This window comes from Microcaecilia unicolor, chromosome 1 (assembly GCF_901765095.1).
Source record: "Microcaecilia unicolor chromosome 1, aMicUni1.1, whole genome shotgun sequence".
NCBI lineage: Eukaryota > Metazoa > Chordata > Amphibia > Gymnophiona > Siphonopidae > Microcaecilia > Microcaecilia unicolor.
Genome location: NC_044031.1, coordinates 388,564,500 through 388,590,416, shown reverse-complemented (window position 1 = coordinate 388,590,416; position 25,917 = coordinate 388,564,500). Strand labels below are relative to the sequence as shown.

General features: G+C 45.1%; 1 protein-coding gene across 1 annotated transcript; it reads right to left on the bottom strand.

Annotated features, from left to right (window-relative positions):
* Window positions 1-507: 507 nt before the first annotated feature.
* Window positions 508-25,917, bottom strand: TOMM22 (translocase of outer mitochondrial membrane 22). The gene is made up of 4 exons (XM_030210812.1): window positions 25,711-25,917; window positions 21,069-21,187; window positions 8,291-8,408; window positions 508-821 (listed from the first exon to the last, which is right to left on the bottom strand). The coding sequence occupies exons 1-4, from the start codon at window positions 25,810-25,812 to the stop codon at window positions 747-749; spliced, it is 414 nt and encodes a 137-aa protein (XP_030066672.1). The 5' UTR covers window positions 25,813-25,917; the 3' UTR covers window positions 508-746.

The window sequence follows — 25,917 nt, the reverse complement described above, 5'->3', positions numbered from 1 at the left end:
AGGTCAGCTCTCCATTGCACATGGTCATACAGCAAGATCTGGCTCGCTCCCTAATTTAGCACTTCTGGCCCCAGATTAGCACCAGAGGATAGAAAGTCAATGCCATCACATAATAATGACAGTCTGTGACCGGTTTAGGGCCCCTCATTGCAGGGTTTGGATGAAGACTTGAAGGCACCCAACCCCAGCCTTAAACTGAACACACAGGAGAGAGCTCAAGTGCTGGGTACAGAGGTTATTTTAGCTTAAGGTACTAGTTGCAATTGTGAAAATCCTTTCCTTAACAGCCTGTCTTGTAGTACTCTGTACACAGAAAACAAATGATCCACAACATCGTTCCCATTTAATAGTTTAATAGGGAATTAAACAAAAAAAAAAAAAAGATGTTTGATGTTCAACCTCTTTGCAGTCCAACTGAAGAAAACAAATGTATTTTACAGAAACACATGCAGGGACTATATACAGAATCTCTCCTTAAATGAGTATCCTCTCACAAAATGCCAGCTGTTTTTTTTTTTTTTTAATTTAAACACCTGGAGAGAGCAACAGTATAACTGTCAGCATTCTGGATAAATCCAGCATGTCCAATGGAGATTTAACATTATAGGCGGTGGGAACTATAAACCAGTCAATAGGCAAAATTAAAAATAAAAATTATGTATGAGGAAATATCAGAGAGGTCCAAACGATGGTCCATTCACAATACAAGCTAAGGTGTTCCCAGTCTCTGAACAACAGATGTCAGATCACAGCTTTCCTGAGAGAGGGGGGAGTGCACCAGGCATACCCCCTGACATTCCTGTGGTAGGCCCCAGAAGAATCTTACAGAAAAAGGGAGGGAAAAAAACAACAACATATTAGATGTTACCACTACTTCACAATCTTGATAGGCTGTCAGCAGTAGTCAAATAAATATATGTGAATTAGCAATGCCTCTTATGTTATAAGATGGTGTGTCAGGCTGGTAGAGAGAGAGAACTAAAAAAAAAAAAGTCTTATGTCATCCAAAGACTGCACTCACAATCAGTGATTAAACTGTTCTGTACATTATACTAATTTTACAGCTTCAAGACATAAAATATACTTTTATGTATCATTAACAAAACTTAAAATGGTTTAGGCTACAAAGAATCTAGATATTCAAATAGATGAAGAGAATCCTATAAACACAATACCATCTCAACCCTTTATGAAATCACCAAAACAGTTTTTTAACCCATTCCATGGACACCCCTAACCAGTCAGGTTTTCAGAATAATCAACAATAAATACGTATGAGATAAATTTACATACAGAGGCACTGCATGCAAATCTGCCTCAGGCATATTCACTGTGGATATCCTGAAAACCCAACTGGTTGTTGGTGTCCTGAGGACTGGGCTTTGAGCCCCTACTCAAAATCCTCCCTCATAAAATTTACAGCATTTTCAAACATTTTCCAGTATATCCTTGACATACAATACTTAAAAAAATATATATATTTAGTCAATTTTTTAATAAAACATGACAATTCACATAAGATATTGTACACACAGTCTTCAAATTATAAGTTACAGTAATAATTAATGAAAGGTAACAAAATTTAACCACCTAACTGTATCACTGTGTACTTAATAAAGTACTATTAAAGGTGAGTTCAAGCGTGCATCAGTAATTCAAGATTTTGTAGTATCACAAAAATTGTCCAAAGGGAATCATAATATCTGGCTATGCGAGAAGTTATGAAAAACAACGGCGTTTGCTGTCTCAGCCACATCTATAAAGGCTTCTTAAATTCTTCAGTAATTCTTCAGTAATTCTACTACAAGCCTCTTACTTGCTAATTTTTTTTCCTTTAGTCTCTCCAGACCATTCCCCACAAGTGGGTATGTGTCCTCCTACCAGCAGATAGGGAGACTGAGAACAAACACAGATGTTCACATATAGCCTTGTGCAGACCCTCAGTATTTTCTATTGACAAAGCCAAGATGGTACAAGGAATAAACCAGAAAACAAGAACAAAAGGAACAACAGTCCCCAGACACCACAGGGGAGAGAGAAACAACCAAACTGTAACAGTCCTAGTCAGGCAATGCCTGTCCAACATATTTTGAGGAATGGTGCTTCTGGTTCTTTAGATTTCTCTCTTGTTCTTTTTCTTGTTTGATTTAGTACTGCTAGAAAAGGTATACAATTCTTCCAGGCTGAGGCCCCCATGAAGCCACCGTCAGAATATGGATAGAACGGGCGGGATTGGGAATGGTCTGGCGAGAATAAAGGAAAGAAAATCAGCAGGTAAGATCTAATTTTTCCTTCCTTGGCATCTGCTCCAGACCATTCCCCATGAATGGGAAGTATCAAAACAGTACTGAACAAGGGTGGGACCCTGCCAACCCCCGGGACAGAATTGTTGCCCCAAAATCTGCCTCTTTCCGCGCCTGGAGATTCAGGTGTAATATTTCACAAAAGAATGCAGCAACGACCATGACACCTACTGCAAGTGACCGCAACTGGAATCAAAGGATGCTCAGCCCACAAAGCGGACTGAGCCCAAGTGGAATGCACCTGCAACACTGATGGCACTAACTTACCACTAAGCAGGTACAAGCGATGGTCTCCTTAATCCACCGGGCAATCATAACCTTGGAAGCTGCTTCACCCAGAGGACCAGCAAAAGCAACAAAAAGACAGTCTGTCTTGCAAAACTCTCTCTATTCGCCACAAATAACACTGGAGAGCCTAACATGACAGATGAAGCTACAATGTAGTAAATTTAAAACGAATTGGAGAAAATGTTTCTTCACTCAACGTGCAATTAAACTCTGGAATTCGTTGCCAGAGAATGTGGTAAAGGTGGTTAGCTTAGCGGAGTTTAAAAAAAGGTTTCGACGGCTTCCTAAAGGAAAAGTCCGTAGACCGTTATTAAATGGGGAAAATCCACTATTTCTGGGATAAGCAGTATAAAATGTTTTGTACATTTTTGGGATCTTGCCGGGTATTTGTGACCTGGATTGGCCACTGCTGGAAACAGGATGCTGGGCTCGATGGACCTTTGGTCTTTCCCAGTATGGTAATACTTATGTACTCCCCTGAAGCCCGATGGCAAAAAATTGGTGGAGAAAGTCTGGTTCACATGGAACATAGACATGACCTTAGGCAAGAAGGAGGGAACTGGCTTCAAAATGACTCACTCCTCCAGGAAGAGCAGAAAAGGTTCCCAACAGGAAAGAGCCTGCAGCTCTGAAACATGCTGTGCCCAAGAGATGGTCACCAAGAAGGCAACTAAGAGAAAGATCTTTCAATGTTGCGGAGAGGCTCGAATGGTGCCTGCAGCAGAGCAGTGAGGACCAAGTTCAAATCCCAAGGCTAGAACAGAGGACGCAAGCACTTGACTTCTTACAGAAAACAGCTCACATCTGGATGTAGCGAAAGGGCCAGTCTCCAAATCGGGACCCAAAATACTGCCAGCACTGCCACCTGTACCTGCAACAAGGAAAGGGATAAACCTTTCTGCAACCCATCCAGTAACTGCAGAATATCCAGAATAGAAGAGCGAAGCAGGGACACCCCTGTGGCAGCACACCAGTCATCAAAGATGCACTACACCCGAATATAAGCCAGAGAAGTAGAACGATGCCTGGAACTCAACAAGGTGAAAATGACCCCCCCCCCCTTCAGAAGTCATGCCTTCTCAAGAGCCACGCCATATATGAGGATTGAGCCAAGTCGGGCATAGCAACTAGACCCTGTAGGAGTAGGGGGCCTACTCCAGAGGAAACCGAAGGGGCTTCTCCACCAACAGCTGAACGAGATTGCCGTACCAGGGACGAGGCGGCCAGTCTTGTGCTAGCAGACCTACTGGACCACTGTGCGCAGCTATCTTCTGGATGAAGCAATCGATTAAGGGCCACAGTGGAAAACAGAGGAGACACTGGAGCAGCCACTGCTGAGAAAGGGCATCGAGACCCTCCAACATGGGATTCCCTCTTGTGGCTGAAGAGCTGTGGAGCCTTGGTGTTGCAAGATGTCACCATCAGATCCATGGCTGGCACACTCCAGCGAAAAACAATGGACTTAGAAAGCATGTTCCAAGAAGGACCACACCCCTGGATCCAGAAGATTCTGGCTGAGGTAATCCGCAGCCACATTTGACACTCCCGTGACATGGGCCACCAACATCTGGACCAAGTGCCATTCCGCCCAGGCCATGAGTGCTGCTGTCATCAGAGCTAGAGGACGGTTCCTTATGCCCCTGATGGTTGATGTATGCCACCAATGTGGTGTTCAGACAGTACCTGAATCGCCTTGTGTTGGAGAAAAGGCTGGAAGGCCAGGAGCACCAGATGAATTGCCTTGATCTCCAGAAGACTGATAGACCACTGTGCCTCTGTCTCAGAGCAGTGGCCCTGCGTTACCTGCCCTGACAATCAGCCCTTTCCCCAACCACAAGGACTGGCATCCGTAGTGACCACCATCCACTCCGGAGCAGAAAACGACATTGGAGACCACCGGGACAGTAAGGAGAACTGAAGGGGTGCATATGCATCTGTGCCCACAGAACCACCTCAATGGTGGCTGCCATACAGCCGAGAACCTGAAAAACATCCCAAGCGGTCAGAGTCCCTAGGCACAGGAGTTGCCGAATCTGCAACTGGAGCTTCGTTATCCTGTGCTGGTAAAGGGATACCTGCCCCATGGAGGTATTGAACTGCACCCCCAAATACTCCAGGACCTGAGTAGACTGCAGCCTGCTCTTGGCAACACTGTCCACCTAGCCGAGTTGAGCTTGACCACTCGGGACGTAGCCAGTTGGCTGGCTGTCTGGGACTTGTCCCTGATCAGTCATCCAGGTATGAGTGAACCATGAGCCCCTCTTTGTGAAGATGGGCCACACTACCATGACCTTGGAAAAATAGTCCTGGGAGCTGTAGCCAAACGGCCCAGCTCTGAACTGAAAATGCTCTCCTAAGACTCAAAAACACAAGAACTTGTGATGATCCAGATGGATGGGAATGTGCAGATCGGCCTCTGAGAGTTTCCATCTGAAAGGGAGACACCTGAAACGCCCTGTTGACCCTCTTGAGGTCCACAATGGAACAGAAGGAACCCTCCTTCTTTGGCACTACAAAGTAGATAGAATACCTGCCAGAACCTCTTGGCCAATGACACTAGGACAATCTCCTGCAACTGCAACAAGCTGTGCAAGGTCTGGCGCACAGCAACAGCCTTTTGAGGTGCCCTGCACAGTGAGAGAACAAACAGGTCGGACAGCTGATGGCGAAACTCCAGACGACAATCAAACTGAAGAACACTGAAGACCCAATGATCCGTCATATGGGCCCACCTCTGGAAGAGCTGAAACCGACCCCCCCCCCCCCACCATGGGAAGTTCCAGAGTCTAGACCTCCACATCCTCATTGGGCGGAATGTGTGGGGATGGACTGTCCTCAAATGCCATCCTGGCCCGCTCAGCAACCTCCTTGAAAGGACAGGAAAGACGGACCGGGACAAAAACAGACCACAAAGAGGGCCTCAGAAAGCAATTCTGGCAAGAATGACGAGAGTCCCGTGCCTGGCCCCTAAAGGACACCCGAGACCCAGAATGCGATCTGTTCTCCGGAAGCCGTGACACCTTGGTCTCTCCCAAATCCTTAATCAACTTGTCTAGGTCCTCCTCAAATAAGGTAGGTCCCCGGAAAGGCAACTGACTTGAGGTGCCATCTTTGAGGCCAGGTCCGCCGACGCAACCAAAAAGGACGCTCAGCCACCGACAAGGCTAAGGTCTTCACTGAGGTTCAAGTCAATCATACAGGGTATCTTGTAAAAAGGTTGTCCCCATTTCCAGGCTGGCCAGATTGTCGGCCGACTCCCCCGTAACGTAAGGGAAATTCTCAGCCCACTGAAAGCAGGCACAAGCCACATAACCACCACAGATGGCTGCCTGCAGGGCCAAGATGGACACCTCAAGAGAGAGTTTGAGGATAGCCTCCATGCGGCGGATCCTAAGGACCTTTGAAGGCGCCACCACCCTCCACAGGCACGGCTCTCTTCTTCTTCACTGTCGTAACAAGGGCATCCACCTTAGGAAGCCAAAAACGCTTCAGCTCCCCTACAGGGAGCTGACAGAGGCGAGCCTTCACTCTCGCTGTACACAGAGGAGTATCTGGGTGCTGCCACTGTGCCTCAACTAGCTCCTAGAGGTCTTCATTAAAAGGAGTGGGGGGGGGGGACAACTGAGGAGGCTTGATACCCTTCAACACAGAATCCCACCTTCCAAGGGACCGCCGGCTGCTCCTCCTTGAGCCCCAAATGCTGCAGGACCTACGCAGTCAGACAGAGTAACTCCTGCCAGCAAAAAGGTTGGACCACGGAGAGTTCCTCCACCAATAGCAGGTCACAGTTTGGATTCAGGCCCCCCAGGGCCCACTCATCCTTCTCTGGGAATTCCTCCTCCAAAAGCAGAGGAGCCACGACCTCCACCGAGTCCGAGACTCCGGGCAACGATGCCGTCCTGGGATACTTGTGTCCCAAGGAGATATTCAGGGCCAGGTTGTCCCCCAAACCCAGAGGCCCCAACCCCAACTGCTTGTGCTTTAAGTAGCGTTTGAGGCTGGTGCATCCTGGTGGCAGAGGAGGGGAGGCCCCTCTTGCAGAAGACTGCCCAGAGGCAACTGCATCCACGAGCTCGGATCTCCCCGCGTTCTCGGGCTTCCTGGAGACCGCCATCTCAGAGGCAGTCTGAGTAGTCTCCGAATCATCTGCGGGGTGCCCCATCGAGGAGCAACAAACCCCCCAACATCCCTGCTGCCTCTGAAATCTCCTCTCCTGAAGTGTCATCACAAAACATGGCACAAGCCAGAGACAGCACGCAGCGTTTACCAATGGCATGACCATGTGATAAGTGTGGGAAAGTATATGTCCCCCTCAAACAGCCACTGCTGCCACCAGCACTGCAAATGAACCAGAACCTGAAAGGATCAAAGAAGGACTGCCAGTGAAGCACTTGCAGTTTGACCTGTAGGGGCTTTCAGGGTTTTTTGTTTTTTTTTACTGTTGTAATCAAAGTGAAACTGCAAACAGGAAAGCCAAGATGGCAGTTGCTCCATTCCCACCCTGGGAAGCCTTAAGGAACCCCTCTCTAGTAGCGGGGAGAGGAGGCTGAGGCACACCACAACCTGCACGGTTGGAAGGGGAACTGACAGGGGGAAGGACCCACAGCACAGAGTCTGCACCCCCAGGGCATCCAGACCCAAAGAGACAGGCAGCCAAGCACCTTAGAAAGCTGTCCACAGAGCTCAACTCACAGGGATAACTCGCAGCTATTGAAAGAGGTTTGACAAGAAGTGAAAGGTCTCTACCTCCGGTGCTTTTCTTTTTTTCCCACTTGTGGAAAATGGTCTGGAGCAGACACCAAGGAAACCTTTTTTGTCCAAAAAGTACTCATTTCCACTTGGCATTTCTAGCCAAATTCATTCCTGTGATCCAAATTTCCTAACCAATGTATACGAGTTTAAAAACAAAATCATGTACAAGGTCCCCAAATCATGTTCAACTTTAAAATGTCAGAATTATGGCTTTGGTACTTATGTAAACTTGAAGATCACAGTCTGCTCTGGCTGTACTACTCTCAGACAACCTGCAACATTTCGGTTTTCCAACAGCTGCAGTTCACGTGGCAACCTTTATTTTTATATGGTTCTATGCTGTCTACACAGATACACCTGTATTCCTCCCCTCCCCTATGTTTTTGCCTTATTTCTCTCTCTTTCCTATCAGATATTGTAGTTCTTCCCCAGCTCCGCTTGAATCCGTATGTCATGTGTATTTTTTGATTTCCCCTTGATTTTTCTGCTGTTAGATTGTGAGCTGCTCAAACACATGTTCTGATGGACGGGATATCATCCCTAATAAATTTGAAAACAATATATAAAAAGAGCACTGTGGGGGGAAGAACTGTTTAAAAATGTTGCAATCTTGAGGCTGGAAACAGCACTGCGTGACTTCACCAAGGCTGAGATTCAGTCCAGCAGACTAGATGGGCCTGGTGATCTTTGTGTAATCATGTTCTCCATTTATCCTAACCCATTCCCCCCCGGGGAGCAAGGTAAGAGTGACAAATGTGAGAATCCGATATTGGGATAAGTCTTTTGATTTTGAGATGATCCCAAAGACTACAATGGGTAGGAACATGACCACTTTACATACAGACTTGTTACTCCCTTCCTTCCCCTGCAGAGAGCAGCCACGCTCAATTCCTGTTAACTCCTCCAGCCTGGCTCTAGAAGGTTCCAACCTGCACATGCAGCCTTACCTGCCGCTGCTGCAGTTGCTGTTGCTGCTCCATCTGAAGCTTTTCTGTCTCAAATACAACTGGCAGGACAAGGATCATGAAAGACGTTGTTCCAACCCACAGAGCCGACCTGGAGAAGCTGCAGCCCACAATTTAAAAAAAGTATTGCAAGTGAAAATATCAGTCTATAATGTTTCTGTGCTGACAGGTCATATGATGCTTTTTTTCGGTGGGGGGGGGGGGGGGGGGGGGGGGGAGAGGAGAAGAAAATGGTCTTAGCATCCAGGCACTCTGAGCTTAATGGCAAGCAATCTGATGTACCAGTCTCCCATCAGGCTTCTAGCTTGATCAAATCAAGATCACTCAGCCTAGTTACACAAACCCACAAACTCGATTATTTTCATACACAGCATATCTACATTTCACTCCTCACGCTTTCTATAGACTGCTACATCTCCACACTGTACTTTAACTAACTTCTCCATTTTGTCCCATTTTTTCCATCAATGGAGCATTCCAGTCCTAATTATAACAGCAGTTTTTTCCCCCCACCAAGACCTGCTACCAGCACTGTCTGTAAGTTCCATTTAGATACAACCTGTTGACATTCCCTAGTATTACAGTTTATCTTACATATGTATTCTTTCATCACACCGAGCATTTCCTTTTGTTCTTGCACCCATCTCCAAGTTTACACAACTAATGATTTTGTTAGAACAGCTCTTGCACCAAAAGTAAAATATTTTACTTTTTTATCACTTATTACCATTACTACCACCTTTTAAATTGCCTTCATTCATTCATACTGTTCAAGATTTTTCACATTTCCCAGCATTACACCTTCTTACTTACCAGTTTGCTTTCTTTGTTCACTATTCAGTCGTAATTTTGCCACACTGGTTCACATATACTTTTTCAGTACTGTGGTTTCTCTGACCAGTATATCCCTAGATTACCTTCTACCATCATGTTCCGGCTCAACAGTGTATTCATGATCAATTTCTTTGTGGCTTATCACTGGTTTTAATGAGGTTTTGTACACCTATTTCTGCACTTTCAATCTAGGATTGCAACTTTCCATTTGTGTTTTAGTTCTTTTACTCTACTAGTTATATATTTATTTTTTTATTCATGTGTTAGTTTTTAATTTTATTTTCTGTATTTAGACTCCTGAGGCAGGCCCTTTGGCTGAAACATGGCCATGTTGAGTCTGTAGATTGATCATTAAATCTTTTTTAGTCACCTTCACTGTTTCCTGTGTTATTGGTAACAGTTTCATATTGTATCTTTATTTATTTAGATTTTGCTCACACCTTTTTCAGTAGTAGCTCAAGGTGAGTTACATTCAGGTACTCTGGATTTTTCTCTGTCCCAGGAGGGCAAGTTTGCCCAAGATCACAAGGAGCAGCAGTGGGATTTGAACTGGCCACCTCTAGGCCACTAGGCCACTCCTCCACTCCATGTTTGAATCGACCTAGTTGTAATTTATGGGAATGTCTTCATATTGAATACATTTATAATTGTTTTAGTTTTAATCCTCCACTATACTCTGCCTGAACATTAGATCGATTATTTTTTAAATATATTTTCTACCTAAAAAAACCCCAATTGGTTTAATGGCCACTATAATCAGGACTGTGGAGTCTGTACACCAAGTCTTAGACTCAGACTATTTTTCTACTGTCCGACCGACTCCTACTATATATAGTAAATCTAAAAGAAATTTGATTACAAAACCATAGGATATTTCTTTATTTGCAAGATTAGAACTAATACTACTAATTTCTATAGCGCTACTAGACGTACGCAGCACTGACCACAACATATATTTATTTGAAATTCGAACAAAACCTGAACAAAAAAAATGCCATTAAATGAAAATATGCAATAGGCTGTTTTTATTTTTGAAGCTGGAGTTGGAGTAGGTATATATATATTTTTAATCAACTCAGACTTCACCCAAAATACTTCCAACTCCATAGCCCTAATAATCCTCATCCACCTGTCTGCTGTTCAACCCGTCCCCCTTCATTTTTATTGCCAGTATTCCTTATCTTTTGTTATGAAGGTTCTTGGGCTAGAAACTTTCATTCCAGAGAACTTAAATAGCCTACGTGCAAAAAACTACCCTCATCACATCTTTTCTAGTATGTACCAGGGCAATCTGGCCAAATTTCCTAAAAGGGCTAAAGTTATAAAGATTATTTTACATTAGATGCGTCTGACACAAGTCTGATAGCCATCCAGGGAGTCCTGGAGCACCAACAGCCTATAGAATAAGCCCAAAACTCACAACATTAACAGAAACACACTGGTACGTGGAAGACACACTGATACACAAATACCATTCTGAAAGTTGCTTCTCCAAAGACAAGCAGGACAATACTTACCATATATAGTTGAGGTGATTTGATGGAGTCCCAGCACAGATGCTACTCAGCGTTCTAGAAACTACTGAAGCCTTTGGCGTACACAGGTGCCTTTCCACTGACTATTGCGCAGGACCACCAGTCTCTTGTTTTCCGCAGAGCGCACCAGTTATGTTTCTCAGCTCTCTTCAGCTTGTTTTTTTCCCCCTTGTTTGTGCCTTCTCATTTTGGTTCATGGGCCCTTTTTCCATATATTTAATTTCTTTTTTTATTAGTTCTTTAGTTTTTTTGGCTTCTATATGCTTCCTTTATTTTTGATGCAGCTCCATTGGCCCTCTTAAGCCTGAGCACCCAGCTGAGTTATTTTTCTGTAAAAAAAAATAAAATAATTGAGCCATTTGATTTCACCTGCTACTTTTGGCCCTTAAAACTCTCAATGGTTTTAAGAAATGTTCTTGGTGTGGCAAAGTCAGAGTCCGGATGTGAGTCCAGCAACTTCTCATGAGGAGTACATCACTGAATCTGATTTGGACCGTTCTTGGGCATCTGAGGTCACAGATTTCAGAGGAGGGATTCCCTTGGTCTCCCTTCCCCACATCAAGAAAGGAGACAGTCTCCCCCAGAGAAGCTCTCCTTTGTCAGTTTTCCGAGGGATGACAAGTCCAGAGTTGAGATGTTGGATGTCTTTGACTTTGAGGACCCACCAAGGGAGATGCGACAGTGCCTGTACAAGGCATCCTTCAAGCAGCACAGATAAGGTATTGGGAGACCCTCAACTCTGTGTGGCCTATTTCTAGGAGTCCAAAAGGCTTCCAGATTTGAGAAGCAGTAGCTTCCTCACCATTCTATAGTGATAAAATCTGCTTTAAAAGTGCAAAGAGTTCAAGAACCAATCAATGCCCTGGCATCCTGAGGCAAGATGCTAAAACTCTGGAACCTTTTAGGAGGAAGTTTTTCAGGGCTCTATGCTTGCGTCCTGCATGGTAAAATTAGTCCTTACCTGATAATTTTATTTCCATCAGTCCCAACGGATCAATACAGAGACTTGTGGGTTATGACCCTCTGCCAGCAGGTGGAGATATAGTAAACCTCAAACTCCGTGAAAGAAGAAATCAAAGAGTAAGCTCTCTCCTGCCTGCATAAAGCCCATGTAGGCTCCTCAACTGCTCCTGTGGGAGGGTAACAGAAGGTTTCCTTTTATTCTTTTTTTTTTGTAATAAAAAAATCAAAGGAACCTGATTAAAGTGAAGCAACTAGAAGAAAACACTCAACCAAGAACATCAAAGGGAGGGCCTCTGGATTGATCTGTTGAGACTAAAGGAAAGAAAATTATCAGGTAAAGACTAATTTTATCTTCCATAGCGTCCCACAGATCAATCCAGAGACTTGTGGGATGTACAAAAGCAGCCCTTAAGTGGGGCGAGGCATTACAACCTCAGCAGACTAGAGCGATGCTCCACAGGCCGCGGCTACATGCACTGCCACGTAAAGACTGAAATGCCTAGTGCTGCCACATCAAGCCTGCAATGCTTAGCAAGGGAAGGAAAGAAGACCAAATGAGAGATGTGCAAAAGACATCCATGGCAGGACAGAGAACCAAGTGGCTGAACCACAAAAGGCAGCCACAGAAGCTAGACGGGACTCAGAGAAGGAAGTCACCTGTGCTCTGGAAGAAAGTGCTACCACCCTTAATGGTGGAGACTGTCCCATAGAGAGGTCACCTGAAGAAATTGACTCCCTCAGCCAACGGCCACCATGGTTCCGGAAACCAGATTCCTTTCCTTGCGACCAGCAAGAGGACAGCATGAGGCTATGCCGGGAGTCAATTCTGCTCAACGGGTCAGGAATCTGATGATCCCACCGTAGTGTGGATGTTCCATAAGGAGAAGGCTGTGTTGAATTCACCCATTGAGGCTAAATTGGCTTGAAGGGAACAAGAGAGATGGAGACCAAAGCTGGGAAGCAACCCCTGAAGTGGTATGATACAGAATCTGGCCCATGGGAGAATGTCCAAGAAGAGACCATTGCGCCCAGAACTTGAACCTATTCCCAGACCCTCGGACCTGATAGGGAAAGTAGAACCTGACTTGGGTTGGCATCTGTTACTGAGGAACAATAAGGAAGAAAGGACTTCCCAAGCGTATGTGGAATATCACTCCCAGATACGCCAAGATTTGTGTTGAAAACAATTCACTCTTGGTGAAATTGATTACCAATCCTAAGGACTGAAGAAGAGCAGCTATCTTGGATGAAATTTGCAGAATCTTTTGATAGAGTCGCAAATCAGCCAATCACAAGGTATAGAAGAACCTGCAATCCATCCTCACGAAGGAATGCTGCCACTACCACCGTGACCCTGAAAAAATGTCCTTGGTGACGTGAAAAGGCTGAAAGACATGGTCATAAATTGATAATGTTCTTCTGCGGGAACGTGCACTTCCTTGAGATCTAGAGAGGTTAGAAACGCTCCCCAACAGACAAACTATTACACACTGCAAAGTTCCCATTGTGAAAAGTTGAACCTTTAGACTCTTATGACATCCAAACTCAGCTGGAACGAAGCTACCTGGCTGGAACTACAAAGCAAAGGGAACAACTTCCCATTCCCCCAACTGCAACTGGGGACAGACTCGATTGTGCATAAATGAAGAAATGTTTGCAAGGTGGCATGAACTGCCTGATATTTGGGCTTGAGCTTGCATGGAGAATCCAATAAAAATCTGCAGTGGAATGGGAGAACTCCAGTTTGTAACCCTGCGTTAGAAAATCCAAGACACACTGGTCTGAAGCAATCTTGGTCCACTCCACATGAAACCCGTAAAGGAGTCCTGCTATTATGATACTAGAGGAGTGAACCGAGACCCCATCATTGGGAGATGCAGCAGTAATAGGTAGACCTGGAGTTGAAGCTGATATTCTGCTAGCATGCAAGGCGGCTTGTTGTAGTGGAAGTGAAAACCATGAAAGTGGTTTTCCTGGCCTGGAGCTCATGGCCTCAAGAAATCTATGACTAAACAGAGGATTTAAAAAAATCTTTAGACTCGTCCTCTGGCATTCTCTCAGAGCTTTGGGAGTCCCACAGGTCTTTACCCAACTTCCCTAGATCTTCTCCAAGCACAAGATTACTTCTAAAAAGGTAGCCTGCTAAATGTGACTTGGAAACCACATCAGCTGTCCGATGCCTAAGCCAGAATTAACTACTTGCAGAGAGGGTCAAGAATTGGCTGTGCATTGGATCTAACAAGCATGGCTGAGAACCAGCCAGATGGTGTAGCAGAATATGGCTGTTCGTACCATTGTGCACTACAGATAGCAAGCTGCAGCAGGACGTGACCCAGCAACCTCTAGATCTCTGTGCTTACTCTCAGCTAGTTGCTTAAACTATTAAGCTACCTCTACACTGAAGTAGCTCTGTAATAAACGCTAGTTGTCCCATACAATGAAAAGGTGCAAAAATGCAATAGGAGCAACTAGAGCCACGCTACAGTGTTGGCTGGAGTTAGTATGCAATAGTTTGGGTAGTATCAGTGTGCAAAATGAGAGCTAACCTTTAGTACAGTAGTGTAGTGATAACTGTTCTAGTCATGCCATGACATGCTTGGCAAAGCAAACAGTAAGAGAATGAAATAAAATATGTCCCATTGAAAAGAGATCAGAGTCCAAAGCTTCTAGTATGATGCATAAACCAGCCTTGAACCTGTGACCTTCAGGTTGGAAACCAGCCACCTTCCAGAATAAAACTATTCTGATGTAAACACTGCACCCAGAGAAAATGCCACCATGTCAGCACAGATGGGACATGATTACCATGGAGCTTTTTAGAGCTATATAAATGCTAAATAGTAGTAGTAGTAGTAGTAGTAGGAGTGCACTAGCCTCAGAAATTAACTCAAAATGTAACATTTCTCCCAGAAACATGGAGTCAACCGCACTAAGCCTGATTCTAAACTAAACATCATAAACCACCTCGATGAGGGTACCAAGCAAAGGTAAATCAAGACAGAAATAGTGCTCAACTACAAGAGGGTACACACAGTCATTGTCCTCAAAAACACACTAACAGTATAATCATTACCTGCCAAACTGCAGTATTAAGCTTGGGGAAGCCACAGACCAGTCTAGGTGTACCACCAACTCCAATGCTGTGGCCGCTTTGGAAGCTGCGGGAGACCCGAGGACTCCCACTGGAGCCTTCTGATGGAAGGGGTCTACGAGTCCCTCAGGCCTCTTCAGAAAGGCCGTATTCCGCAAAGGTAACAAATCTGGAGCAAATAATTGGGGGGGGGGGGGGGGAATCTACCCCTGCTCCCCCAGCAACAGCTTCAGAATGGCCAGCACTCAAAACCGCCAGCATCACAGCCAAACTGGACTCTTCATGGAGCACCAGTGCTTCAGCCTCACCACACGGTGGAAAAGATGGTGCCTGCAGGCTTGTGTGCCAAAGAAAGCTTCACTGTGCCTGCCAGAATGGGCTGGGAAAATACTACGCTGCCCAGTTTCAGGCCGCCCAGCGCATCTAGTGACACAGTGGTCGGCAGGCATGCGTGGGAACAGTAGGAACAAACACCCGATTCCACTCTCCAGTTCCCACACCGGGAGGCATGCTGACGAGACCCCACCGGCACCATCATAAAAATACTCATACTGACTCCCCCCTCGGGAATCTGTTACCAGATGCAAATTTGATCCCCTCGCATCACAGCTGGGACTATAAATTTGCATGAGCCCGCTATGCTAATGTGAGCAGGCTGCGAGATATTAAAAAATAAAAATTTAAGAGAGAGGCAGGAGAGGGAGCCGGAGCAAATCTTAGTCAGGTACCTCAAGGCAGACTAGGAGGGGACTAATGAGGGGAGGAATGGAGGGACCTGGAGCCACCAGGTGTACACCTAGACACTAAGCCTGGGCCACCTCAACACCAAAAGCTCTACCAGACCTGGGGGACTAGGCCAGGAGATAAGCTGCACGGTCCAGAGCTGCACGGTTATGACCATCCACCTACTTGATAGAGAGAAAACTGAGGTTAAGGTGGCTGTACATCACATAGTAACATAAAGGCATGTTTTCAAAGAGCTTACCCTTCCAAAGTTCCACAGGTTTCTATGGAACTTTGGAAGGCTAAGTGCTTTGAAAATATGCCTCATAGTAACATAGTAGATGACAGCAAAAAAAGACATGCACGGTCCATCTAGTCTACCCAACAAGATAACTCATATGTGCTACTTTTTGTGTATACCCTACTTTGATTTGTACCTGTGCTCTTCAGGGCACAGACCGTATAAGTCTGCCCAGCACTATCCCCGCCTCCCAACCACCGGCTCTGGTACAGACTGTATAAGTCTGCCCAGCACTATCCCCGCCTCCCAACCACCAGCCCTGCCTCCCGCTCTGGCACAGACCGTATAAGTCTGCCCAGCACTATCCCCGCCTCCCAACCACCAGTCCCGTCTCCCACCACATATAGTAAACCTCAGAATTTATCTCCACCTGCTGGCAGAGGGACATAATATACAAGTCTCTGGATTGATCTGTGGGATGCTATGGAAACAATCCTACCAGCTCTACACGAGCATCTTCATGCGGAACTTGGTGTGAAGCATAGTGGAGTTTGGACACTGTCTCCAGGAGATGGCTGTGGAACTCCATGGGCTACTAGTCAGCAGGAATGCTGAAAGCACTGGGCCCAGACAGTCTATGATGTGGTGTCCAGAGTCTCTGCCTTAGGTATAGCATGAGCAGACTCACCTCGATGCATGTCTCAGACCTAGAGCCAGCAGTGTAGGAGAAATTGGTGGACAGTGATAACCCTTATGGAACAGAGTGGAGGCGGTCGATGACCCTGTGAAGCTCCTCTCTCAGCCCACTCCTTCTGCAGACTCCACAACTTTCAAAGGCATAGGTACACTCTTCTGGCTCACCCTTCCCAGCAAATTCCAGGGTTCCTGCTCCTATTCTCGGCAGCAACAAACCTAGACGACCCAGCAAGTTCCCCAGTCAAAGCAAGGGATGAACCTTTGACCGACTTCAGCATAGCATAGGCGAAGTAAAGTGATCGTCCTAGACAGTCTACTGGTAAAAAAGGGGGCTGTATGTTTTACAAGTAAGATGGCCCCTTGTAACCTCCAACCAGTGCAATCTTCAAACAGTCCGTGGGGGTAATTGGCAAGAACTTCCTCTAAACTGTCCACCAAGAATGTCAAAGTTCAAATGTCAGCACCAGGCTGTGCTTGCAGAGGAACTGTCTTCCCGCCCACAGGCCTGTGCAGTCGAACCTGTACTACCAGGGGAATAAAGGAAAGGATTTTGCCCTAAGTACTTCCTCATGTCCAAAGAGACCTGGGGGGGGGGGGGGGGGGTAATTTCATCCCATCCTAGACCCAGGGACCCTGAACAAATATCTGGTTAAAAGTTCATGAGGTTTCCCTGGACACTCAAATTCCCACGATTTTGGCAAATGATCAGCTATGCTCTCTGGACTTAAAGGATGCTTACACACATATACAGATACATCCCAGTCTCAGAAGTATCCCAGAGTTTGAGTAAGGAATAGCTGCCAGCATTGCATCCTTCCTTTTGGCCTTGCATCCACTCCCAAAGTCTTCACCAAATGCCTTGCCTTAGTCATAGCGCTATGGAGACTGGGGCTGCATATGTTTCCCTAACTGGACGATTGGCTAGTCAAGAGCACGTCCAAGGAGGGTGCTCAAGAATCAATGCAGAGCTGCTAGGGTTCGTTATTAACTATCCAAAGTCCCATCTCCTCCCAAATGGAATTCATTGGAACCTTGCTAGACATGGTTCAAGCCTGGGCCTTCCGTCCAGCCACCAGGGCCGAGGCCATAATCAGCATCATCCTATAGGTCTGCCAGGTTCAGCAGGTCGTATCTCGACAGATGTTGAGGTTGTTGGCCACATGGCTTCCACAGTGCATGTCACTCCCATGGCAGGTCTCTATCTGAAAGAGGTCCAGTGGACCCTGGCTTTCCAGAGGGATCAACCTCAGTGAACCTGATGGAAATCATTTATGTCATTCGGGAAGTTGCTCTTGTGGTGGATAATTCAGTCCATATTCTCCCATACCTCTTGTGGGGAAGATTTTGTTGAAACTAAAGCCGCACCGGGAACCATGATCCTCACTGCGCCCTACTGGCCGAGCCAAATACTCCAAACGTTATAGACATTCGGGAATTGACCTCCACATGTGGTGCATCTATAGCATTTGGAGTATCTTGGGATAAAGATCTCAGCTATCTTCTCTGTCTATAATAGCGGCGAGTGTTTAAGCTTAGCACTCAATATCTATACAGGACCCCTGACGAAGGTTAGCATGCTCAAACACAGTCCATGTCAGGTTCTGCCTATATTTATCATTGGTGAATAAATACTTTGGAAAATTTCAACTGCATTTCCTTGAAACTTGTGGTTCTTGAACTTGTGGTGTTGGTGACTTCCACTCTTTTGGCTTTTGAGAGAGTAGAGCTGGTGGCATCTCTTCAACTGCATGAAGGTGTCTAGCAGGTCCTGCTTACTTCCAGGAAAGATCCCACTAAAAGGTCATATGGTTTTCAAGTGGAAGAGGTTTGCCATCTGGTGTGAGGACAAAGCCTTACATCCTGTCCCATCACAATGTGAACGGTAAGCCCATCTCTGAACAACCTCTAGTTCGATTTATGAGAGGCTTGCTTTTGACAACCCGCTCCACATCAAACCTCCCACAGTGTCATGGGACCTCAACATCATTTTCACCCAGTTGATGGAAGTTCCTTCTGAGCCGCTTGACATGGAAGGTTTTGTTGTTGGTGGCTGTCACTTCAGGAATTTTCAGGCTCTAGAAGATAATCCACCTTACACAAAGTTTCATCACAACAGAGTGGTTCTTTGCACATATCCTAAGTTCCTGCCAAAAGTGGTGTCAGATTTCCACTTTAACCAATCAATTGTCCTGCCAACATTTTTCCCAAAATCTCATGCCCATCCTGGTGAAAGAGCACCACACACCTTGGACTGCGAGCAAGACTTTTCTATCTAAAGCAGACTAAAGCCCAGAGATAGTCCACCTAGCTTTTTGTTTCTTTTGACCATAATAGGATGGAGGCAGCCATCAGTAAACGCATTTTATCCAACTGGCTAGCATGCCCAGGCTGACTCTGAAGGGTCATGACATGGCTCACAATGTCAGCACCATGGCTGCTTCAGTAATCCACTTGAGATCAGCCTCCATTGAGGAAATTTGTAAAGCTATAACATGGTCTTCTGTCCACACATTGACATCTCACTACTGCCTCGAGCAGGATTGACACAACAGATAGTTCAGTCCAACAGTTCTGCAGAATTTATTTGGAGGCTAGAATCCAACTCCACCCTCCTAGCCCCATTTTTATTCTGTTCCAGGCTGCACCCACACAACAGAAATGCATATAAGTTCTACATGAATTGGTTGCTGGTTGGCCTTGCCTATTGCAAGTCTACGTTGCCCAGTGTTTTTGGTGAGTCTGGTAGCTTGGGATACTACAGTAGTGTCATCCTTATCCTCGGAGAAAGCCTACTCACCTGTAGCAGGACACATATTACCACAGACCCTCCCACCGGAGTTGTATTCCTTAAGCTCTTGGCCCCGAACGATGCAGTAGAGTGGGAAGGCACCCACACATGTGGTCTGGTGCTGCCAAAGTTCTACGCTGCTGTGCTGGGGCTCCCTCTGATGACTTCACTCATATGACTTCACACATAATGTATGTCCTGCTGTCCTCGGAGAACACCTGCTACAGATCAGTGCCTGATAAACATGTTACAGACTGATTTAACTAAACAAACTAAACAGTTGCTGAATATGGCAAAGACTGAAATTATGCTGGTAGGCACAAATTTGCATCTGTTTTCTATGACCTGCTGTAATGTTGACAGAGGAGTAGACTAATGGTTAGAGCAGTGGGCTGGGAACCAGAGGGCCCAGGTTCAAATCCCACAGTGGCTTCTATGTGGTCTTGTGTGAAGCCACTTAACTATCTATTGCCTAATCCTTGTTAAATCAAACAGAGAACTCTTGGAGTTATATTAGATTTGCAGTTTTCTTTTAAACAGCAAATTGGGCAAGTGGCCCAGACATGTTTTTACTATTTGTGTATGTTACTGAATGTTGGAGGGGTATGATTCCAGGATTGCAGTCCAGTTTTTGGCATTGTATAGGCTGGATTTTTGTAATGCATTCTGTGGCAGAATAGGGGGGCTCCCCATGCTTTGTGATTTGTATTGCTGCCCTATGACACTTTTTCCCTTCAGGGTATTTCCCTTGGTTGGCCAGCAGGTGGTGTTTGACCTCTGCATTATAGTTATAACAGAGGTCTATTTTCTCTTTAGCTACATTCCCCAAAAGGGAAAAGTAACCTGAAATGTCATTGGTCAAGTGTTAATGGCATGTGCCCTGATTGGCCCTGAAGCCAAAGATCTAGCCCAGAATGTGCTAGAACTCCTCAGTCTCAGTTGGGAGTGTGGAGGGAGTAGACCTCTGTGCTGAGGCCCTGTTCGGAGTTTCTTTTTCCTGACCTCCCCAGGCACTACTTCGGTAGTAAGAAGTGTTCAGCTAGATTTAACACCAAATCCTTGTTATTTTACCTTTTCCTTTTAAAACTTTTACCATTCACTGTTCTACTTTTTTTGATAATAAACCTATTAGTTTGTTAGCTCTGTTGTCCTGACTAACTAAGAATCCTGGCAGTTTGTGTTCTCAGGTTTATGGGTGTTTTTGAGGAACTGTGGGACCCCTATGATTATGGCCCCAGTGCCCCTAGAAATCACCAAGGAAAGAACTTGCGGGTGGGAAAACTTGTCCAGAGGCAAGCAGGACCCAGCAGGTGAGTGGAGGGTATGCCAGTATAGGGGTACGTGCACAGGAGTAGGTGGGCCTAGGCAGTGAAGGTAGTGAAAGCAAATCTCTCATGAATATTCATTGTGGGTGTCCTGAAAACCTGACTAGCTGGGATGCCTCCAGGACCAGGCTTGAGAACCACTGGTTTAAGTTTTGCTTTTAATTTATCAGACCTTGTATCAGGGAGGCCCACAATACCTGTCATACAACTGTACATGCCATTGCGTGCTTTACTTTCTGCCACCGAGAGGAAACTTTCTGTGCCAGCATTGACTAATTTTCATTATTCGGCAACATCGGCCTGTGCCTTCTCAGTGACGGGTTCGAAGTTATGGAACACATTACCAGGGCACATTTGTTTTTGTTCAACACTGCAGTTATTTAGAAGAGTTCTGAAGATGAACTTGTATGTACAGGTTTTGTTTACTCCTGAGACTTAATAAGGCAGTCCTTCAGCTCAGGTTTTCTCTTCTGTTAAAAAGTATTTTCATTTGATCTGTTTTGTATATTTTTTTTGATGTACGCCACCATTATAGCAACAAAGTACATGACCATCCACAAATACCTGTACAATTTCTTGGCCACATAAAGAGAAAAGTCAAAGGTAACACCAGCTGTGGAGCGTAATCTATCAGGAAACATCTCTGTTAAACCCCATAATCTCTCTGACAGAGTTTCATCAAGCTGTGGAGAGAAAATAAATAAATAAATAAAAATCACAAGGCACTGTACCATCATGAACCATTTTTCCCCACCTCATCCCATCTTATATCACTTCTTACATAACTAATGGAAGGATACTAGAAGTCCACTAAATATTACTATCACCCTGCCCTCGTTAAGGCTATTTTTTTTATGCATATGGACTGCTCTGCATTTTCCACCATTTACTAAATTATAATAGAGGACATGACTGGATTACATACACACAAGCAAACCCACATTCACTTGCCACTCAATGATTAAAAACAGAACAAATTTTCAGATATACTGAATATGACAGGATAGGTCCTGATATTACCAGTCAACTGACTCCTTTACTGCCTATTTTTATAGGCAGGCTGCATAAAGTATTTGCATTTTACTTGATTATATGTATTGCTTGTGTGTATGTTGTTTAATTACGCCATATTTTATGTTGTATCTTTGTAAACCATTGATGTTACATTTTTGTAAACCAGCAAGTTACAAGTGTTCTTAAATAAATAATACAATATGGGTCAAGAGGTGGAAGGTAGTGGGAGGTTTATCACAACAAAAAGGAGGATAAATCTGTACCCAGCTGTTGTTGTAAGCTGTTTTTGCTTATTATTCTGTTATGCTTGGTGATTATCTTGTAGCTGATTGATGTTATTGTTAGGACTTGTTGCTTAGTTGCTTGATGTTGGGTATATTTTATCTTGATCCTAAATAAAAACCGCTAAAACTTAAATAAATACAAGAGGGCCAGATGATGGTAACCAAGAAGGCTGGCTGTTACTAGGAAGCATTTGCGACCAGAGGAGGTCGTCATGATCTCCTTTACAAGTTATCAGTACAGCAGAACACACATGGTGTTATGCATAGGAGCCAACTTTTCAAAATGATTGGGGGTGCTGAAATTTTTTTTTTTTTTTACAGGTGGTGCATTCCCCCTCCCTCTCCTCCCCCGTCCCCCTCCGAGTTCCAGGCCCCCTCCCTCCCAGTTCCAATCTCTCCCAGTTCCAGGCCCCCCTCCGAGTTCCAGGACCCCCTCCCTCCGTCCAAGTTCCAGGCCCGCCCGCCCCTCCAAGTTCCAAGGCCCCCTCCCTCCAAATTTTAAAACTCATCTTACCATGTCGGGGTTACAGCGGCAGCAGCAGTGAAAGGCGTGCAGGCTGGGCGCTTCAGCTTTCCCTTCTCTCAGCTCTGGTCCTGCCCTCATTTCCTGTGGGCGGGACCAGAGCTGAGAGAAGGGAAGGCTAAAGCGCCGAGCCTGCACGCCTTTCACTGCTGCTGCTGCCGTAACCCTGACGAGGTAAGATGACTTTTAAAATTCGGAGGGAGGGGGCCTGGAACTCGAAGGGAGGGACTTTTAAAATTCTGGACTGGGGAAAGGAACTTCCGGTGGGTGAAATATTGGGGGTGCCCGAGCACCCACAGAACCCACGGAGTCGGCGCCTATGGTGTTATGAATGGAAATTACAGCCTGTTAAGCCCCACTTCAGTGTTGGGCAAAATAGTGGAAACTATTATAAAGAATAAAATTACAGAAAATGTAGACAAAAATGATTTAATGGGAGTCAGCATGGGTTCAGCCAAGGTAAGTCTTGCCTCACCAATTTGCTTAATTTCTTTGAAAGCGTGAATAAACATGTGGATAAGGTGAGCTGGTTGGAATGTAGTGTATCTAGACTTTCAGAAAGCTTTTGACAAAGTTCCTCATGAGAGACTCCTGAGAAAATTAAAAAGTCATGCGATAGGAGGCAATGTCCTTTTGTGGACTGGGAATTGGTTATTGGAATGAAAATAGAGGGAAGAGTTACATGGCCATTTTTCTCAATGGAGAAGGGTGAATAGTGGAGTGCTGCAGAGATCTATACTGGGACCAGTGCTATTTCACATATTTATAAATGGGTCATTTCATGCCAAGTGGTCTAAACCTTCCCACCATCATGTCTCCAATTTTGTTCAAATTAATATCTGTTGCGCAAGTCAGGTGTTAAATGAAATTTCCCAAAATTTGAGGTCTCTAACTGTAATAGTTGCAGATCTAGACCCCCTTTTCTGAAAGGTTGTCAGTCCATGTGCGCACGACATTTACCAAAATGCCATTTTTGGGGTCTAATAAAATCCAAACACATTTATAAGAATGGCTAAAAAATTCAAATCCTGTACAGTTTTTGATGCTAATTCCGATGAAATACATTTTAACATTATGGATGCAAAATCCAGTCAAACAAGTTGACTCAAAGTGTGCATCAAAATTGGTCACAACTCATCGGAACATATTTGGACCAATATTCAGACCGCAACAACTTCCATGCATACAAAGATACGGACTTGAAATTTTGAACAAGCATTATGCTTATGCTGGACATTATACTGCCGGATTTGCAACTAACCAGCATCTATAACCGCCCTGCAGGATCTCTTCAAAGTTGGCACTGTCAGCGCAAATGGTAAAATGTACCAACGTTCAAAGCCAATTATTAAAAAAGAGTCTGCCTGAATCAACTTGTGAACATTATCATCTGAAAGAGAAACATATGCTCTACAACACTGATATGTTTTTGTTTTGCAATGCCACCATTATTGGTCCAAATATGTTCCGATGAGTTGCGACCAATTTTGATGCACACTTTGAGTCAACTTGTTTGACTGGATTTTGCATCCATAATGTTAAAATGTATTTCATTGGAATTAGCATCAAAAACTGTACAGGATTTGAAATTTTTAGCCATTCTTCTAAATGTGTTTGGATTTTATTAGACCCCAAAAATGGCATTTTGGTAAATGTCGTGCGCACATGGACTGACAACCTTTCAGAAAAGGGGGTCTAGATCTGCAACTATTACAGTTAGAGACCTCAAATTTTGGGAAACTTCGTTTAACACCTGACTCGCGCAACAGATAAAATTTGAACAAAATTGGAGACATGATGGCGGGAACTTTTTTAAATTTTAGACCACTTGGCATGGAATGACCCAAATGATCTGGAAACTGGAATGATAAATGAGAATAAATTTGCAGATAACACAACTATTCAAAGGTGTCAAAACACAAGCGGACTGTGAAAACTTGCAGGAAGACCGTAGGAAACCAAAGACTGGGCATCCAAATGGGAGATGAAATTTAACGTGGAAAATGCAAAGTGTTGCACATTGGGAAGAATAATCCAAATTATCGTTACCTGATGCTGGACTCCACGTTAAGAGTCAGCACTCAAGAAAAAGATCTAATGTCTTCTGCCTAGTATGTGGCAGAGAAAAGGGATGCAAGATTATTATAATGCCTCTGCATCACTCCATGCTGCAACCTCATCTTGAGTACTGTGTTCAATTCTAGTCGCCGTACCTCAAAAAAAAAAAAAAAGATATAGGGGAATTAGAAAACGTTCAAAGATGAGCGACCAAAATGATAAAGGGGATGGAATTCCTGCCATAAGAAAAAATGCTAAAGAGGTTGAACCTCTTCAGCTTGGAAAAGAGATGTCTGATGTGAGATATGACCGAGGTCTACAAAATCCTGAGTGGAGTAGAACAGGTAAAAGTGAATCCATTTTTCACTCTTTCAAAAAGTGCAAAGACCAGGGGACACTCAATGAAATTACATAGAAATACTTTTAAAACAAAAAGGAGGAAATATTTTTTTAAAGAATAGTTAAACCCTGGAACTCATTGCCAGAGGATATGGTAACAGCGGTTATCATTATCTAGGTTTAAACAATGGTTTGGACAAGTTCCTGGAGGAAAAGTCCATAGTCTGTTATTGAGATGGACATGGGAGAAGCAACTGCTTGCCCTGGGATTGGTAGCATGGGATGTTGCTACTATTTGGGTTTATGCAAGGTACTTGTGACCTGGATCGGCCACTGTTGGAAGCAGCACTGGGCAAGATGGACCATTGGTCTGACCAAATATGGCTATTCTTATGTAGTACTCTAATCTAGGGGATGATTCAGAAATTCTATGCGTGAACTTTCTCTGTGACCTCCTATTCCTCTATGAGAGGATCCATCTTTTGGCCGTGACCTTGGAACAGTCACTTGACCTCCCTGTGATTTAAAGTCTCGGTTGAAAAGAATGCCAATGGCTTTAGCCTGCCTCACTGTTGATGATACGAAGGCCAGCCAGGAGGGCACAGAACAGCAGCCTAAAGAGCAACCAGAGGGGCCTGATCAGTACACTAGCTCCCTAAGATAGGGCCTGGCTCTGCTACCACCCTCTGCCCATAAGACTCTACTGAGACACTGCCACTCAATCATGTACTGCCTCCCTTAGACAATACTGTACTCATTGTTATTAGTACCGCACAATGGGGGCCACGGCTTTCAGGGCCGCAAAACAAACATTCAGGAATTTGTTGTAGCGGGAAGAAGGAGGTAGCGGTGTCGACGTGAGAACTACAACCCCCAGAATGCTCTGTTCTTAAAGAAACCACCTGGTCACACCCCTCGCTCTGAGGGACAGAGACTACCTCGCGCCTGGCCGGCTCTGTTAACCGCAGTCTGCACCCGTAGCTCTCACCTCCTCGTCATCATCGTCGATCTCGTCCTCTAGCCGGGCCGGCACCTTTGGCGTCAGCAACTCCGAGGCCGCGGGCACGTCAGTACCATCGGAGGCTGCCATGTCTCTGGAGCCAGCGTGCGAGCGAGGGGGTCACCGTACCGGAAAAGGAGCACGCCAGAGGAAGAGCGTCAGCGGAAATGGGAGGTAGCGGACGAAAGCGACACA

Coding starts and splice junctions, on each gene's coding strand:
- TOMM22 (XM_030210812.1), bottom strand. CDS start 25,812: ATGGCAGCCTCCGATGGTACTGACGTGCCCGCGGCCTCGGAGTTGCTG. Junction 21,188..25,710: donor TCGACGATGATGACGAGGAG/GTGAGAGCTACG, acceptor TTCTCTCCACAG/CTTGATGAAACTCTGTCAGA. Junction 822..8,290: donor AGCAACTGCAGCAGCGGCAG/GTAAGGCTGCAT, acceptor TTTTTCTGTAAG/ATTCTTCTGGGGCCTACCAC.